Here is a 15,315-nt window from a genome sequence, read left to right on the forward strand (position 1 = left end):
TGCTGAACCCTTCCATTGCTCTGAGGACACTGCATCCATTTGTTCAGGGAGCCGTGGGTACCCTATGGGGAAGGACAAAACTTTCCCAGCTCTACCTCTCTTAGTTTTCTCTGGAGTGACCAAACTGACACACCAGCTTTCTTCAGGTGTGGATCAAAGTGGGCAAGAGGGGATGTGTTGGGATGAGATGGTGTTTTATCAGGGGCTACAGTGGTGCTACAAGAATTTTTCAGTCTGTTTTGTTTTGAATGTGCTTTTGGCTGAGCCCGCCCTGCGGACTCGGGTTGTGAATGGGGGATGTTTGCAAAGGCTGGAGACTCCTGTGTTCCACCCTTGTGTCCTGACCACCTTCTCATGCTCTGTGTGCACACGTGTGCCTTTGGTCTCAGACCATGAGCAGCCCCACCTGGCTCCAGCAAGGCTATTTACATGGCTGGTGTTTGTGGGCTGGGAGCCCAAAAAGCAGATGGGAGGTGAAGGGCAGTAAAGTGCTGGGTGTGGGGTGTGCTCTGGGGACAGTCATTGCTGCTGTCATGTGGTGCTTCAGGGATTGTGGTATTTCAAACTATCTCAACATTGCCTTCTTTCTGTGCTCCAACCTGGTTCCAACCTGCTGAGTTTTGTTTTATTTAAATCATGTTCCTGGATAGGAGGCATCACTTCCCCGACGAGATCGAAGGCGTCTCTCTAGTGCATCCTCCAGTGGACAGTGGACCCCAACTCCTGACTGGGTGAGGGAATCTGGATAGAGGAAATAAATAATGAGGGAAATAGTTGTGGCAGAAACATCTCCCCCCAATACACACCAAAGCAGAAGCTCCTCCAGAGCAGGATTTCCTCAAGGCAAATGACTTTGACTAGTGGTTGAAGCTACAGAAATTTACCATCACCTGCAAAGAAGGCTTTTTGATTCACCTGTTGTAAACCAAAACCCTGCTAGTTTGTGTTGCTGTTGTACACTTGGTTCATCCACCACCCCTGTGGTTTGTGTAAACCTCAGTTGTTGTAGAGATAGAGGAGATAACTAGAAATAATGCAGAGCCCTGATCTCCTTGTGGGCTTTCCTCCTTACAGGTGATGTCTTGGAAGTCCAAGCTCCCCCTGCAGACAATCATGCGGCTTTTGCAGGTGCTGGTCCCTCAGGTGGAGAAGATCTGCATTGACAAGTGAGTACATTTTTGAAGAGAAAGGACTGTGCAGTCTGTAGAGAGGTTGGCAGAGTTTGAATTTGGAGGGCCTCTAGGGGAAGCCTTGTCAAGTATATTTGGAAGCATCAAGGTCTCAGCAGAACAGATGTTGTTTTGCTTGTCAAACTTCTGCTTTGCTGATTCCTTCCTAACTTTTGTCTTAGTTTCAGTGCAGTGTGTTCTTGGTGGCCACAGTTGCCCACACTGTTTGTTCAGACTGATACTTTGTGCTGCAGCAGTTTTGGGGGTGTCTATGGGACGTGCTAATGAAGTTCCTGATCTGTCCCTTGGCAGGGGTCTCACTGATGAGTCTGAGATCCTCAAGTTCCTGCAGCATGGCACTCTGGTGGGGCTGCTGCCTGTCCCCCACCCCATCCTCATCCGCAAGTACCAGGCGAACTCGGGCACTGCCATGTGGTTCCGGACCTACATGTGGGGAGTTATTTATTTGAGGTAAACCAACTGGGTCCAGACTAACTTGGTCTTTTCCAAACACTTGGGAGGGCCTGTAGAGAGAATTTCATGCACTTGGCCAGCTCTAGATTGTGTCATATTTACAGGATAGAAAGATCTTTTTCCCTTTGAAAAGACTAGAGTGAATCAGCTGTTCCAAAACTTGGAGTGAGTGACATGAAGGGAGTTGTTCTGGAAGTGCTGCTTGTTTGAGAATTGGCAGCTTTTCTATTCCCTGCTGCTGCTTGGAGGGGATGGTGCTGAGATGTCATGCAAAGCTCTGGCTTTGTGGGCCATTGTAGTTACTGTCACCCCTTTCAGGCCCATTGTCTCTGAACCAGTGACAGTCCCTTTTGCAAAGCTGAAGGTGTTCTGTGTATCCAGCTCCTGTCATCCTGACTATAAGATTTGCATTCCATGTACCTGGCAGCAGAGAGTGAAGTGGCTCTTATCTTTCTCTCCCAGGAATGTGGATCCCCCTATCTGGTATGACACAGATGTGAAGCTGTTTGAAATTCAACGGGTCTAAGAGAGCACTTCCCTCTGCTGAGAGAAATACACTGGATCTGAGGACTGCTGTGTGCTCCTCCTCACAGCTACTCCTGCATTTCACATCCAGCTGAGAGACCAAAAGGACAATCACTTCATTTACCTCCCTGTCATTTAAAGCTTTAATTGGGACCTGCTTGGACATCCCTTCTCCCAGCTCACTTCTCTTCCCTCACCCTGCACCATGAACCTTGAGTGAAAGATGTCTAAGGGATTGTCCATTGTTGTGGTTGCACTAGAAATCAGGCAGTTCTTAGCTCTTCTGTTACTCTTTTGTGCCTGGATGTGGTTTGGAAACCAATCTGACCCTGTCCTTGCCCTGGTTAGAGTCAGCATTTAATTGGAAAAGACTCTCTCTAAATTGGGTGCAAGGGAGAAGCTGCTATTCCTGCAGGAGATGGGGTTTGGAAACTGCAGTTACTTTCATATGGTTCCACAAAGTTTCCAGGCCATCCCTTCTGGCTGCAGGTGTCTCCCTGGTGTCTCAGTTGCATATTGGTAGGGAAGTCTTTCCCATCCAAGTGAAAGGAGAAAGTTGATGAAGGAAAACTTAGTCTCGGTTCTGAATCTCTCTACTCCTTCCCTGGAAAGCTGCTGAAGAAGTTTTGTAGTAGCCAGTGCTTTGGTGTGGCATGAAGAGGCTTTCTTGGCTTCCAGGCCTGTCCTTTGTGGTGTGGCTGTTGCAATGGAGTGTGTGTCACTTTGGAAAGTCCTGCTTAATCCATGTGAGCACACAGGGAGAAGGGACTGGCTCAGTGAGAGCAAGAAGAGACATGACTGTTAAACTCTTAGTCTTTTGTGACTGAAAGGACAGTATCATCTGGATTGGAAAGGAACTGTGTCCTCCCATCTTTGCCTGGCAGGCTGATGCAGTGCAGGGAGTGGAAGGGTCTTTTGCACAACACTGTCTAAGGCAAGGGATTGAGGGAGGCACTCAGGGAAGTTGTAAGAGGAATTTGGAAGTTGTAGGGAGAAAAGCATCTCCATATCACTGGGAAGTGGAGAGTGCTGAGGCAAAGTTCAGTTCTTCAGGGCATTTTGTAAGTGACCAAGTTAACCAGATCTTGAATGTATTTGGTCCCAAGCAATGTGATATCTGGGAAGCCAGAGTTAGAACTGGTGGGAAACCTGCTGCTGCTGGCTTGGGTCAGCTGCAGGCTGAGCACTGGTAGGTGAAGACATCCTGAGGGTTGAGTCAGATCTTTTGTTCTGCTGAGAGGGACTGCTGTGTGGTCTTCAGACAATGAAATGTGAGGGGGTCCTGTCATGAACAGAGACCTTTCCCTCTGCACTTAAGCTCAGTCCTTGGTGCTCTGGTATCCAGGCTCTCAGGTGGGTCCACTGACCATGAGCTGTTTGTACTGTTTAGAGCCAGTGAGGTCACTCCATGGAAACTGGTCTCACATGTTCAAGGGGACAGGTATGGCACACACTTCTGTGTCTTGGAACCCTTCCCTAGGTTGTGAAGGTGGAATGATAGCAATGTGACCATCCTCTCCTAGAGATAGTGCTGCTCTAGTCTGCTGTTGGCTCTGCTGGCTTGTAGTCAGGTGGTTTCCCCCTTTGGGCACTTCCAAGGCCAGTTGAAAGCTGAAATAAAACCTGAATGGTTTTCTGAAGAATAAGAAACAGGTGAAATAGAAGTTATTCCCCAACCCATCTCCAGCCCACTTTGCTGTCTAGCCCTACTCCCACCCTGACCCCATCTCTGCTCAGGTGTCAGCAGGGTGAGGTCTCTGTTTCACTTGGAATCTCTGGTGTAGGAGAATGATTAGGTGGGACCAGCCCCTGATTGTGTGGCACTTGCACCTCACAGCTGGGCTGGGGCACCTGGTGTCCCATGTGCTTGCCTCTTCCCTCCCATGGTTCTGCTGGTTCTCACCATCTCTTCCGTCCTCTTTTCTGCTTAATTTCGTTGTGAGTTTCTCTGGAACCTTTTTTTTTGTTTGTTTCTTGGTGTTTGGAGTCTGATCCTTGTTCTGTGGAAATCAACTTGCACTGTAAACTGTTTGCTTACTTACAGAGAGAAAGATAAAGACTATCTGAAACATGCAGTTGGCTGCTTATTTTTTTTTTATCCCCATAGAGAAGTTTATAATCTTGTTTGTCTTGTGGTAGAGTCATTTGTGCTACCAGGAGAGACTGTGTCCTGGCTTCTTCTTCAGTGTGTGATTATTTCTTATTTTTTTGTAATCAGAGATGAAGACTGAACTCTGAGCCTGAACTATGCATTTTTGGTCATTTCTGTGCTTATGGCATAAGACACCACCCAAGATAACTGCCACAAAGGGTACAGAAAAGGAACTGGATCAAATGGGATCAAGTGTCCTCGCTATGTGAACAGTGTACTGGAAGCTTTGTGCTGTTGAGACTCATAAAACAGACATCCTGACCCTAGGAGAGCTCTGGAAGTCATTTTTCTCTCAATGGGAGACCTCCCAAGCCACCTCTGCAGTCTCAGTAACTCAAACAGTATTTTATCTATTGCACCACAGATAAAATCCAGATCATGTATTTGCCCATGAAGCACATCACTGCTTGTCCCCTGGCTGTCAATAACTAGGAAGAAGGTTTGAGATCCTATCCATCCTTTGGAAAGGTTAAACCTTGGCTGTAGATCCCTTGGTACAAACTGTGAAATTAAAATAATTAACTTTATTGGAGCCTAACTTATCCCTTGTTATTCCCCATGACATATTTATGTTGACACGGGCCTAAGTCAAACCACTAGTGGGATAAAGTTCATGCTCGTGCAATTATTCTCACTTCTAGTATCACAGAAAGGTGCCATAATTGCCTGAATGCTGAATCCTGAGGAGAGTGGTCAGGAGTTTCTGGTTCTGGTCACTGTTCCTGTCTTGGGAGTTTGCTTTTCTAGGGGACAACAGAAAACCCCACATAAATAGGGCTTGATCCTAAACCTGCAGAGCTTCTGGGGTTAAGTGTCATGAAAGATTTTGATAACAAAAAATGGATGGATTGTATAAGAAAGCCTGTCCTTAAATCTCCTCTAACCTCTGAAGGAAGAGTGGTGTAAGTCAGTGTCAGTTGATTTTGTCTGGTCTTTGGTGGGTGCAGAGCAAACCCAGAGATTCCACAAGATACACATGAAAATTCAATCTCTCTTTATTTCCATTTGTCAGGCTCCATATTTGGGACCCATAGTTGCAAGCCCCCCTGCTCTCCCATGTGCCCTCAAAGCAAGTATCTCCCTCTTGCCTTGTGTGAAATGTTTGTGGATGTGTAAAGCAGCAGTGAGGCCCTGAGTGCTGGGGCAGGGAGGGATTCACAGGGGGTTTGGCAGCAGCTCCTTCCTGACCCAGCTCTGAGTGCAGGGGTGGGGTGGTTGCTGGTGCACACTGGTGACAACAGCATGTGTGAGTAGCATCATGTGAAAATCAGCCCTGGTACTTCTCTAGTGCTTCTGCTGGAGGTGGTGTGGGTGTCTGGGAGGAGAAATAGCCTTTTATTCTCAGTAAGACAAGACTGTAGCTCCTGGTTTTGATAGTGGGAAAGGGGGACACCGTCCTGCTGCAGGTCTGAAGGCCTGTCTTGCTCTTCAGAAGTGAACTTTGGTGGGGCTGGGCCTTACAAGACTCACACAAGTCGGTGTGGCAGGTGTCATTACCAGGAACAAACAGAAATACTCCCTGTTTTGACCATTGAAGCAGCTACCAGCATCTTTTTGAAAATTACCCATAATAAAAGTGTATGTTTGGGTCATTCCTGAATAACTGTGGGTGTATGTGCTTCTAGTGTGGCTGGTACAGATGTGTCTCTCCTGTGCTGCAGGATGGCAGGTTGGTGAGCAGTCATGGGGCTGATGGTCCTTGACTGGATTCTTGAAGTTCTGTGGAGTGTAGGTCGATCTTTGTGGCTTTTATTGAATGCTGCCCTTGCATCCTTTTATCTGGAAGATCTCAGTAGGAGCTGGTCAAGTCCCACTGCTACCCCACAGCATCCACTGGCAGGCAACTGAGGAGTACCAGCATGCACCCTTCCTTAGATCAGTGAGACTATTTATGGGCTTTGAGTCTGTTCTTTATGGAGAAAAAAAAATCATCATCTAAACCGACCTCCTTTTCTTCTGAAACTCAAGGAGATCTTGTGCAAGAAGCCAGAGGAAGGGGGGAAAAGCTTAAAAGCTTCCATGTGTGTATCTGTTGCTTTACTGCATCTTTGTTCAGCATCCCTGTTTCACCCCAGCCTCTGGGCTGAGGAGCCAGCCTGGCTCAGGCTGTGATGTAGACCTCCAGGAGCCCCCCAACCGAGTGCATCCGGTAGAAGACGCTCAGTGGGAGCCCGAAGTTCACGATCACAAACCAGGTGGAGTAGCCATAAAAGGACTTTTCCAGCCCGTTCTCGAAGACGGGGTGAGCCCCAAACGTGGGCATGATCCACAGCTAAAGAGGGGTAAGGGAAGAAGAGCAGAAGTCAGGGTGACAAACTGGCTCCTGCCTGCACTCTAAGCTCAGCACTACCTCGAGTGGTTGTAGGAATATTTTCAAGAGTATCAGAGGAGTCTCCCTGCCAAGGAAGAGGAGGAAAAACCCCTAATTATGCCACTGGCTCCTTGCTGACTTCAAATCCTGTCAAATTCTTGAAATTCTAATGATGGCCTTGCTCTGCCCCACCCAGCTTTATCTTTCTCTGGTTCCTTGACCAATTAGTTTTCCCTGGATTAAGGCTGCAGTGAAGATCCATGTTCAAGATCCTAGGGCACAGTGAACTTTACTGGATGAGTTTCAGTCCTGGAGACTCCTGCTTACCCAGACTCACTGCTGGTGCCTCATGTTTCTCCACCTCTCTCATGCAACACCCTTAACGAGGTAGAAAACTTTATCAGAGGCTAAAACTTTGGCACCTAAGGATTCATGAGCTGTCTCCTTCCTGCACCCAGGAAACCAGCCTGTGTTTGACTTACAGGTTAAAAACCAGACCTTATTAAGGATCTGGGGTATTAATAGGAGGAACAGTCTTGACTTGCCTCACCAGTAGGTGGAAACTTGGTGGGCAAAGTCTTCTTATCTGGAATAGTGGCCCAAGAGAAAGACAAAAGGATCATGTCTGTATCACAGGGCATCTTGGCTCAGCCAAGCTGTGATGTGGCAGGGAGCACAATACTTACTATGATATTGCACAAAACCAAGAAGAATGAGATCTCTCTTAGTGCTCTTCTCTTCCAACTCAGGTGGGAGTAGCTGTGGATGTAGGACCATGAAACTTTCCTGATCTCCTCTCCCAGCTCCAACATGCTCACTCGTCTCTGATCATAGGCTTCATGATTCTGCTCTTCTTTTGTTTCTCCCTCTTTGTCAGGAGGGATCCCTGTGTGCTCATCTTTGATGCTTGTTGTAGCTTCCTCTTCCCCAGGTAGCTCTGAAGCCACCTCATGCTGCTCAGCATGGTCTGTGTGTCTGGCCTCAGCTGCTGCTACAAAGGGCTGCCTGTGAAGCCCGTCGATGATGAAGACGTTTTGGGTGATGTTCTGAAAGATGAGGAGGACAGCGTAGGACAGGATGAGACTGTTCAGCAGGTCCCTGGGGTCAGTGGCCACAATGGCAACAATGGAGAAGTAGCACATGGCAATTTGGCCCAGGGCTGCTCCCATCAACAGGATCACGTCCAGGCTGCGGGTTGGGTTCTTCAGCGTGTCCAGCTCCCTTTTTTCCAAGGCATGGATGATTGTCCCAATCACTGCACCCACGCTCATCAGGGGAAGGAGCACAATGTAGTAGGAGTAGTACATGACAAAGACCTGGCGGTTGGGGGCTGAGCCAGTGGCCTGGATCTGGTACATCATGAAGACACAGATCCCGATGACCACGGCCATGGTGCCCAGCAGTGGCCCAAAGACCACCCCTTGGAGCTTGAACCTGGGCTTGATGTGAGGGACGTGGTGGTGGCTGATGCGTCTCCCCACGTTCTTCCACATGACGTAGAGCATGGAGCAGCAGATGAGGCAGTACTCGGTGTTGAAGGGGTAGAGCAGGATGTAGCCCTTCTGGAAGACTTTGCAGATGGTCGTGTTTGGGCATGTGCATGAGGTCGTCTCGTTGCCTGGAGCATGAGGAGAGGAAGGCAACAATTAAAGAGGGAGATGGCCTGGATTTCATGGCTGGCTTTGGGAGCTTGTTGTGTGCAGGCACAACGTGTACCTCAGAAACAGTGAGCAGCAGGAAGTCAAGTGGTTACCACTTGATCCTCAAGGCTGTGAGGATTCAGAATAACAGGGTTTAGCAAATGTCTTCTCCCAGCTACCTGGTGCTCCTGGTCACCACCATAGGGGCTGGATGCAAGGGACACTCCTTCCTTCCCAGCAAAGCTGCCTTTGTCTCTGCCCTTGGAATATCAATTTCCTTCCCCCCATATCCTTAGAAAGCAAAGCACAGCAATTATGTGAGTCTGTTCTAGTCTGGCAATCTTTTGCTTGCAGATGATGGGTAAATGTGAGCAAAAATGCTATTTTATGGTGGGTTTTTCCTTTCCTAGCCCTCAGTTTTAGGGTTTTGTATCAGGTCCTGTCCTCTCCTCATGAAGATGTCCTTCCCTTGCATCCCATCTCCTTTAGACAACCTCTAATAATAAGGAAGTTGGAGTATTTGGGAGATGTGGTTGGGAGATCTGATCTGAATCACTGGGATCAAGCACTGCTGTCCCCCCAGGGATCATCTGTGTCCACCTCCCACAAACAGGGATGTGAGGAAGGAGCCTTGCCTGAAAATCGCTGCTCCACCTCCCGCAGCTGAGACTCCATCTCCGTGTGGATGGTGTCATTGGTCACAGCCAAGAGCCAGAGGAGGAGGTTGGTGGCTGTGGTCAGCATCAGCCCACACCTGGGAGAAGAGAAAGGCACTTTACAGTCTGTGGGGACTGTTGATAACCCATGTCTCCACCTGCCATGTGGTGCTGCCCTTTGCTTCTCACTTCCCCATGCACAGGTGCATTTAAACATGCGTGTGTGCAGTGCTCAGCTCACTGGGAAACCCAGCCTGGCTCATGGTGCAGCTGAGGGAGGGAAGGCTGGGACATCTCCCAGTGATAGGAAAGGGCAGGACACCCCATCCCATCCTGCAGCCACTGAGCTGATCCCTAAGCCCTGCAGTAGAAAGGCAAATGGGTTTAGGAGGAAGCAAGAAGCTTTGCAGAAGTGAAAACTGAAGGAAGCTGGTGAGCTCAGGTCAGTGGAAGCAGGATAGGTCTGGTTGGGCCACAGCTTGGCTCTTGTGTGGTGCAGAACAGAAAAGGCTGTGTAAGATCAGGGGCAGAGAATTCTAGCAGGAACCAGGGAGACCATGAGCAGATAGGAAGGGTTTCTGTAGAGGAGTACAAGGTGTTTTCCCCCCTTTATACCTGGTGAGGTTGTGCTGGACTTGAATGCAGTCCTTGGAGTGATGGCACAGGAAAAAAGCCTGCAAGTGGAGACCAATAATGCCATGAGTGGGGTGAAGCTGGCAGGCTGCTGCACACGTGGGAAAGGGACAGGCAGGCAAGAGGACACGTGTGTGAGCAAACCTGCCTGTGTGCCAGTGGTGCAGGGCATGTGTGTGCCTGCATCCTGGTGCTGAGGTGTGTGCTGGCACCCCAAGGCCACAGCAGCATGTGTCTGTGCCTGCACCCAGGGCCAGATGAGGTTGGGGGGGATCTGCTTTTCCCTGGCTGGTGCCTCTGTGGGTATTTGCTGCTGAGGTGGGAGCTAGTTTGCTTTTCAAATGTGGCTTTGGGTGTGGGAAAAAGAGGGTTGGTATCAGAGTAACACGTGGCAAATGGTGTGAAATACATTTGTGAGCAAAGGATTTTGTTGGAGGGATGGGCTGGCAGGGAGGGAGGCTGGGCCTTGGGCACCTCTCCTCTCTCCCTACTGTGATCCTTCAAAGCAAAGCCATGTGGATCCTACAGTGTGTCAGGTAGTGCTAGAGGGATTTCTTTCTAAATCTTACTGCTTTGTCTCAATCTGGCACATCAGGAGTGTGTGAGTGGGTGGTATTTGAAATGTTGTGTGATACGTGAATGCTTGTAATGCTCACAAGGACGCCTTGTGTGCTGCCCCTTTGCCAAGTCTCCCCACTTCCCATACCCCCTGGGCTCTCCAGGAATGGGACAGAGAACAAGTGAGCTTCCAGAAGGGGAACATGCAGTACCTGGGTGCAAATAAAAACTATTTCAATGCTGGGGAACACAATTTCCACCCTGGATTTGCAGTGGATGAGAATGGTGCTGTAGCCAATCTGAAACACGTTCAGGAGGATGCTGAAACTGCCAAACAGCATCAGTGAACCTGGGAAACAGCAAAAGCACCAGTAAATAAACAAAGATATGTCTGGGGAGCACCTGAGCCTGGCTGGGGCCTGCAGACCTCATGCCTCTTGGTTTTGGGTGGAGCTGGAGGCCTTCCCATTGGGAAGTCCCATGATTTTTTACAGAAGGGGACACAGGGAAACCTGAGCCTGGCTGGGTGCTGCAGCTGGGGGAAGGTGCTGAGACAATGTGGGTTTTCTTGAGCTTGGATACAAAGTGGAAACTGAGGTTTTGGCTTTTTTCTGTGCCATCTGGAGTGACAGAGGGAAGCTAAAGATGTCTTTGACACTTCTCTGCAGCTTTGGGTACTTGGGTACCTTGTGGCTTTCTTCCCCTTAATTCTCCACACTTAGTTAACAAGACCATGTGCTAATTAGAAACTCCATAATAAACCAGAGGCAGGGCTGGCTGGAGAAGTGTCATTTCACAAAGTGGGACAGCTATTGATGGGAAATCTCCCAGGAAACCTGGGTGTCACTGGGATGTGACTCACTGGCCAGGAATCTTCCCCTGGAAACAGGACTGTGTGATGTTAAACAGGGACCAGGGTGGTGTGGGGCTTCTGGTGCCCTTGGAGGATAAATGTGGTGGTTCTCCTCTCACTGTGCAAAGAGCTCATGCCTAAAACCTTTTCTAAATCTCTCCCACTGTGCTGTAGGTGGGAGATGCCTGGGATGTGCTTTGGACAGGAACCACAGAGCAAAGTGGGACTGGAGGCTGAAGGGAACCCAAGTTCAAGCCTTTTCTGGCCGCTCTGGTTCCTCTCTGGGGCATCTACTGTGCCCTTTTCTTCCCCCCCCCCCTCACCACAAGATACCTGCCTGGTCGTAGGGGAAGAATTTCTGTATCTTCCAAGCATTGGGAAGGAGAAAAGCAGGAGATGACAGACGAACCAGAACTTACCCCTGACCCAGATGGGCCCGGCGTGGGCGTCCCGGTGCAGCACGGCGTGCGGCTGCCGGCTGGGGGGCAGCAGGTAGTAGCTGATCCAGCACAGGCACAGGACCTTGAGGATGGAGAGCAGGATCCAGACATCTGCCAGGGCGATGGCCACGTGGTTGAAAATCATGCTGCTGATGAAGGCGCTGCCCAGAAACACCACGTTCATGGCCAGCAGCCCTGAGAAGAGCTGCCCAGCTTTCTGGGCTTGCCTGTCCCGCTGCTGCAGGGACGAGCAGTGACGGTACAGCCAGAACTTCTCATAGTGGATGGTGGAGGTGTCTGGTGGGTCTGAGGCTGACCTGCTCCTGCAGCGCTGGCAGGGCTTCTGCCTTGAGGCTTTGTTGCCTGACATGGCTCATCTGCCTGGGGCCCACCTGCTGGTGTTGAACAAAGGGGAGGTTAGAAGTGAAAGGGGTGGTGGGGGCCATGCTGAGATGTGCTCTGTTGTAAGAGCCACTGGTGTGGTCACCTCTCTTTCTTGCTCTGCAGCTTCCCCTTCCCTCACCAGAATATGGATGAAGGGGAAAAGAGATTGCTCTTCAGCCCAGGTTAGACATTACATTTTCCTGTTGGACAGAGTCATTGTGAGGCATTGGGAAAAGGCTTTTCTGCCAAAGGGTGTCCAGAGACACCTGCATGAAAATGGGTATTTGACATCTCTGCCCTGCCTAGGCAGTATTTGGAGCTGGCTGGACCCATAGGTGACTAAATCTTTCCCATCCTCACCTTTCCCACCTACTCTGTGTACAGTCCTGGATTCAGCTTTCCTCCTTTCCCTTTGTTGCTGTAAGGATTAGGTGGAAATACAGAGCAAGCTCAGACCTGCTCTAAAATTCACAGCTGTTTGATTTTGGTTGACGAGTCCAACCTCCTCCTTGTGTTTTTGGGCAGAGAGTTACACCACACTCTTCCTGTGGTCACACAAGTTGTGGTGGTGCTGCAAAGAATGAAAGAGGGTCTTTAAGCTCTGGTCTAGGCTGCTGAGACAAGATCCAGCCTCCCACCCAGGGAAGTGTGAGAATGGGACAGAATTAATACCTGGTTTTCTTTCTTTTTCTACTTTGCAGTACAGAGGAAAAAGCCTGGAAACATGAGCCCACTTGACACAGAGGAGGTTGAGGAATTGGCCCAGGTAGAAAAGCTCCCAGGCTCTGGATGTCTGTTTAGCTTTTGGAAAAATCTCAGTAGGACCATACCCATACAGCAATCAGGCAAGATCATTTCCATTGTTTCTGTAGATGGGAAGGTGCTTTCCCTCCAGGGACTGCCTCTGGCTTAAGTGAAAGCACAGCCCTGAGATGTCTTGGGAGGTGGGGAGAATTATAGGTAGATGTCTTGGGGCTTTAGGGGAGAAGTTGTCTGAGAAGGGGTTGAAATGTCAGGCCTTCCCCCTTCCTTTGCACGTGCACAGAGGTGCTCTGTCTCCCTTTGGTTTCTGGGGATTCAGGTCACTTCTGTTGGTGGGAGATTGATCCGAAACGCTTCCCTATGTGGCTCCAAAACTCTCTGAACTTAGTAGTGTGGGAGCAAATGCCCTCCCTTCTCCTAGGGCCATAACTACTCTGCCCTGGAGAGGAGAGAAGAGGCCAGAAAATCAGAAGGATCCGATGGAAACACCTCCTTGCTGCACCAGGAGGTACCCAAGAACCTGGACACGGCCGCACGCAGCGGCTGCTGCTGCTGCAGACCCAACCCCTTGATCCCACAGCTGGTTGCTGCTGCCCCAACCTTACCTCCCTGCAGCCTCCTGCAGAGCTGCTGGTGCTGCCTCCGTTACAGCTGGTGTCCCAACCCCTCTCTGGAGCTGCCACCAGGATGCCTGGGAGCCTTCCCAAGGGAGCGAGGTGCAGGCAGGACCCGCCAGGGCTGCTCTGCTCTGAACGCGGCCTCTGCTCCCAGCACATTGATTCTTTTTTTTTTTTTTTCCCTCCACCTTGTTTACTTTGGGTCTATTATGGTCATTACTTTAATTACTCAGTGAGAAGCTTTCGGCTTCGCCAAGGGCAGCCAATGAGGTTCAGCCCCTTTCTGCACCTGCCTGGTTGTCCCAGGCCAACGGCCTCGCCACAGGATGTGCCAACTGGTGAAACCACAGGCTGGGGTGACTAATTTGTGCCGTGGCTCAGGTGAGTGCAGAGCTAATCACCTGGCTCAGGTTGGTGCTGGGAGTGCTTAGCCACGCTGCTCTGGCTAAAATCCACTTGAGTTCCCTGCTCCCTTGCTTTTAGGTAGATCCTGGGATTATTCTTCTTTTAATTGTGCCACTACTTGGTGCCTTTATCCAGGGCACAGATACCCAAACATGACCCAAAGGGCAAAACTTGCAACCCAGCCTAGAAGCAGGGATGAGTCCAATTTGATGCACTTCTGGCAGGAAGGTGGCAGCTTTGGAGGGTGATGGTTGTGAGCTGTTAATGCTGACTTCAGAGCCAGCCCCTCATGTGCAAACCTCACAGGCTGAGCCATGTGGGGTCAGGGATGCTCCAGTTCCAAGCTGTGCAGTCCTTTCTGCAGAGAGTAAACTGGTTTCTGCCTTGGGACTCTGAGCTGAACCCCCTGGTTTGGTGACTGGCAATGAGGATTTGGCACTTCTGCCTGAGCTGGTGAGCCCAGAGGGTCTGTCAGGAGAGGATGGACCTTTCCATGGAAGGAGAGGAGTTGTTTGTGTGTCCCAGGATGAACTGCAGCTGACAAAAAAGTGAGTTGGGAGTTCAGAGGTGTGAAACACTTCCCAAGAAGCTGATTAGGAGTAGGAGTGGGTGAGGGAGCACAGGTTATCGTGCGTGGGGATGTGACGAAAGGGGTGGGAAACAAGAGTGAAAGGGGCCCGTGGCTCCTGGGTGAGAACACCCTGTGTGAGCTGGTGCAGCTGCCATGGGCAGAGTGGGGGTGTCTGCTGTCTGACCAAACCCTGGTCCTGCTGGGGGAGCCAGGACACTTTGATCTGGGCAGGTTTTCATGAGCACCCGTGGCTAGACTTGTTCTGCCTTCTCCCAAAGCATCCACATCTCCAGCCTGCTCAGAGGACCACATTCTTGCTCCTCTGGGATCCCCTGAGTGCAACCAGGCTCTCCTTTGGGTGCCTGGCTTTTCTCTGGACCCTGTTCTGGGGCTGAGCAGGGATCTGGGATCTCCCAAGAGCTATTTGGTGGCCTCTTTGCTGAACAAAGTCAACGATTTACATGCCAGACATTGGCAAACTTGGCTGTTTTCCTGTGCATGTGGCCCTAAATTGGGGTGACTGCAGAACAGGGAGATGGAGGCCAGGAATCTGAATATATCCTGGGGTAAAGAAATTGGGGTGGAAGCAGAGGTTTTTTCCTTTAAAGATGGGCCTGAAATAAAATGCTGGGGCCTGCTGTGCCCCAGTGGTGTTGTCAATGGGACTGGGCATCTGGGCTGCAAAGATGAGGCCCCCTTCCTATTGTGACTTGCTCTCTCCTGGCTTTGGAGCTGAGATGGAACCCAGAGGAGTTGCAAAGCCCTTGGAGACTGGTTAATCCTCCTAATTTGGCCTTTATGTCAAAGAGCAGCTGCTTAATTTGAACCTCATGATACGAGTTTAACCAAGTCACTAAGTAAGCAAGAGTGCAGGAGAGGATGAGTTGACTTAAGTGGATCAGTCCCATAAATCAGTGCCCTGCTCTGCCCTGGAGGAGCTGCCTTTACTCAGAGGCTGAGGGGAACCTGCTAAACGTTAGGAGTGATGTTTGCTCCCCTGCTATCAGCAGGGAGCTTATTAATAGCCTTATCTGTGCACTCAGCAGTAATAACACCCAGGCTGGGCCAAGCAGATCTGTAAACAGGACCTGGGGAGGAAGGAGGTTGGTGCCCAGTGCCCGTGTTTGCCCACAGGCTGCCCGAGGCCGCGGCGGGCTCTGTGCCT

The 15,315-nt window shown here is 50.2% G+C and overlaps 2 protein-coding genes across 2 annotated transcripts in view; one reads left to right on the forward strand and one right to left on the reverse strand.

Moving 5' to 3' along the window:
* HID1 (HID1 domain containing) overlaps window positions 1-2,920 on the forward strand; it is a 26,366-nt gene extending 23,446 nt beyond the window's left edge. The window contains exons 16-19 of the mRNA XM_010002661.1: window positions 654-731; window positions 1,075-1,166; window positions 1,482-1,640; window positions 2,106-2,920. Of these exons, the coding sequence (XP_010000963.1) occupies window positions 654-731; window positions 1,075-1,166; window positions 1,482-1,640; window positions 2,106-2,169 (393 nt within the window). The 3' untranslated portion in view covers window positions 2,170-2,920. The remainder of the gene's footprint in view (window positions 1-653; window positions 732-1,074; window positions 1,167-1,481; window positions 1,641-2,105) is intronic.
* Window positions 2,921-6,421: 3,501 nt separating this feature from the next.
* On the reverse strand, window positions 6,422-11,781 carry OTOP3 (otopetrin 3). The gene is made up of 6 exons (XM_010002662.1): window positions 11,391-11,781; window positions 10,331-10,467; window positions 9,543-9,601; window positions 8,907-9,025; window positions 7,318-8,249; window positions 6,422-6,592 (listed from the first exon to the last, which is right to left on the reverse strand). The coding sequence occupies exons 1-6, from the start codon at window positions 11,779-11,781 to the stop codon at window positions 6,422-6,424; spliced, it is 1,809 nt and encodes a 602-aa protein (XP_010000964.1).
* Between the last annotated feature and the right edge of the window lie 3,534 nt (window positions 11,782-15,315).

This window comes from Chaetura pelagica, unplaced genomic scaffold, assembly GCF_000747805.2.
Source record: "Chaetura pelagica isolate M959 unplaced genomic scaffold, ChaPel_1.0 scaffold47, whole genome shotgun sequence".
In the NCBI taxonomy this organism is placed as follows: domain Eukaryota; kingdom Metazoa; phylum Chordata; class Aves; order Apodiformes; family Apodidae; genus Chaetura; species Chaetura pelagica.

Bases quoted from the DNA above. Each gene is read 5' to 3' on its own strand.
- OTOP3 (XM_010002662.1), bottom strand. From the start codon at position 11,781: ATGTCAGGCAACAAAGCCTCAAGGCAGAAGCCCTGCCAGCGCTGCAGG. The intron at 9,602-10,330 runs GTACTGCATGTT...CTCCACTTGCAG, and splicing joins TAGTTTTTATTTGCACCCAG to GCTTTTTTCCTGTGCCATCA. The intron at 6,593-7,317 runs GTAAGTATTGTG...ACCCCTCTTTAG, and splicing joins TGGTTTTGTGCAATATCATA to CTGTGGATCATGCCCACGTT.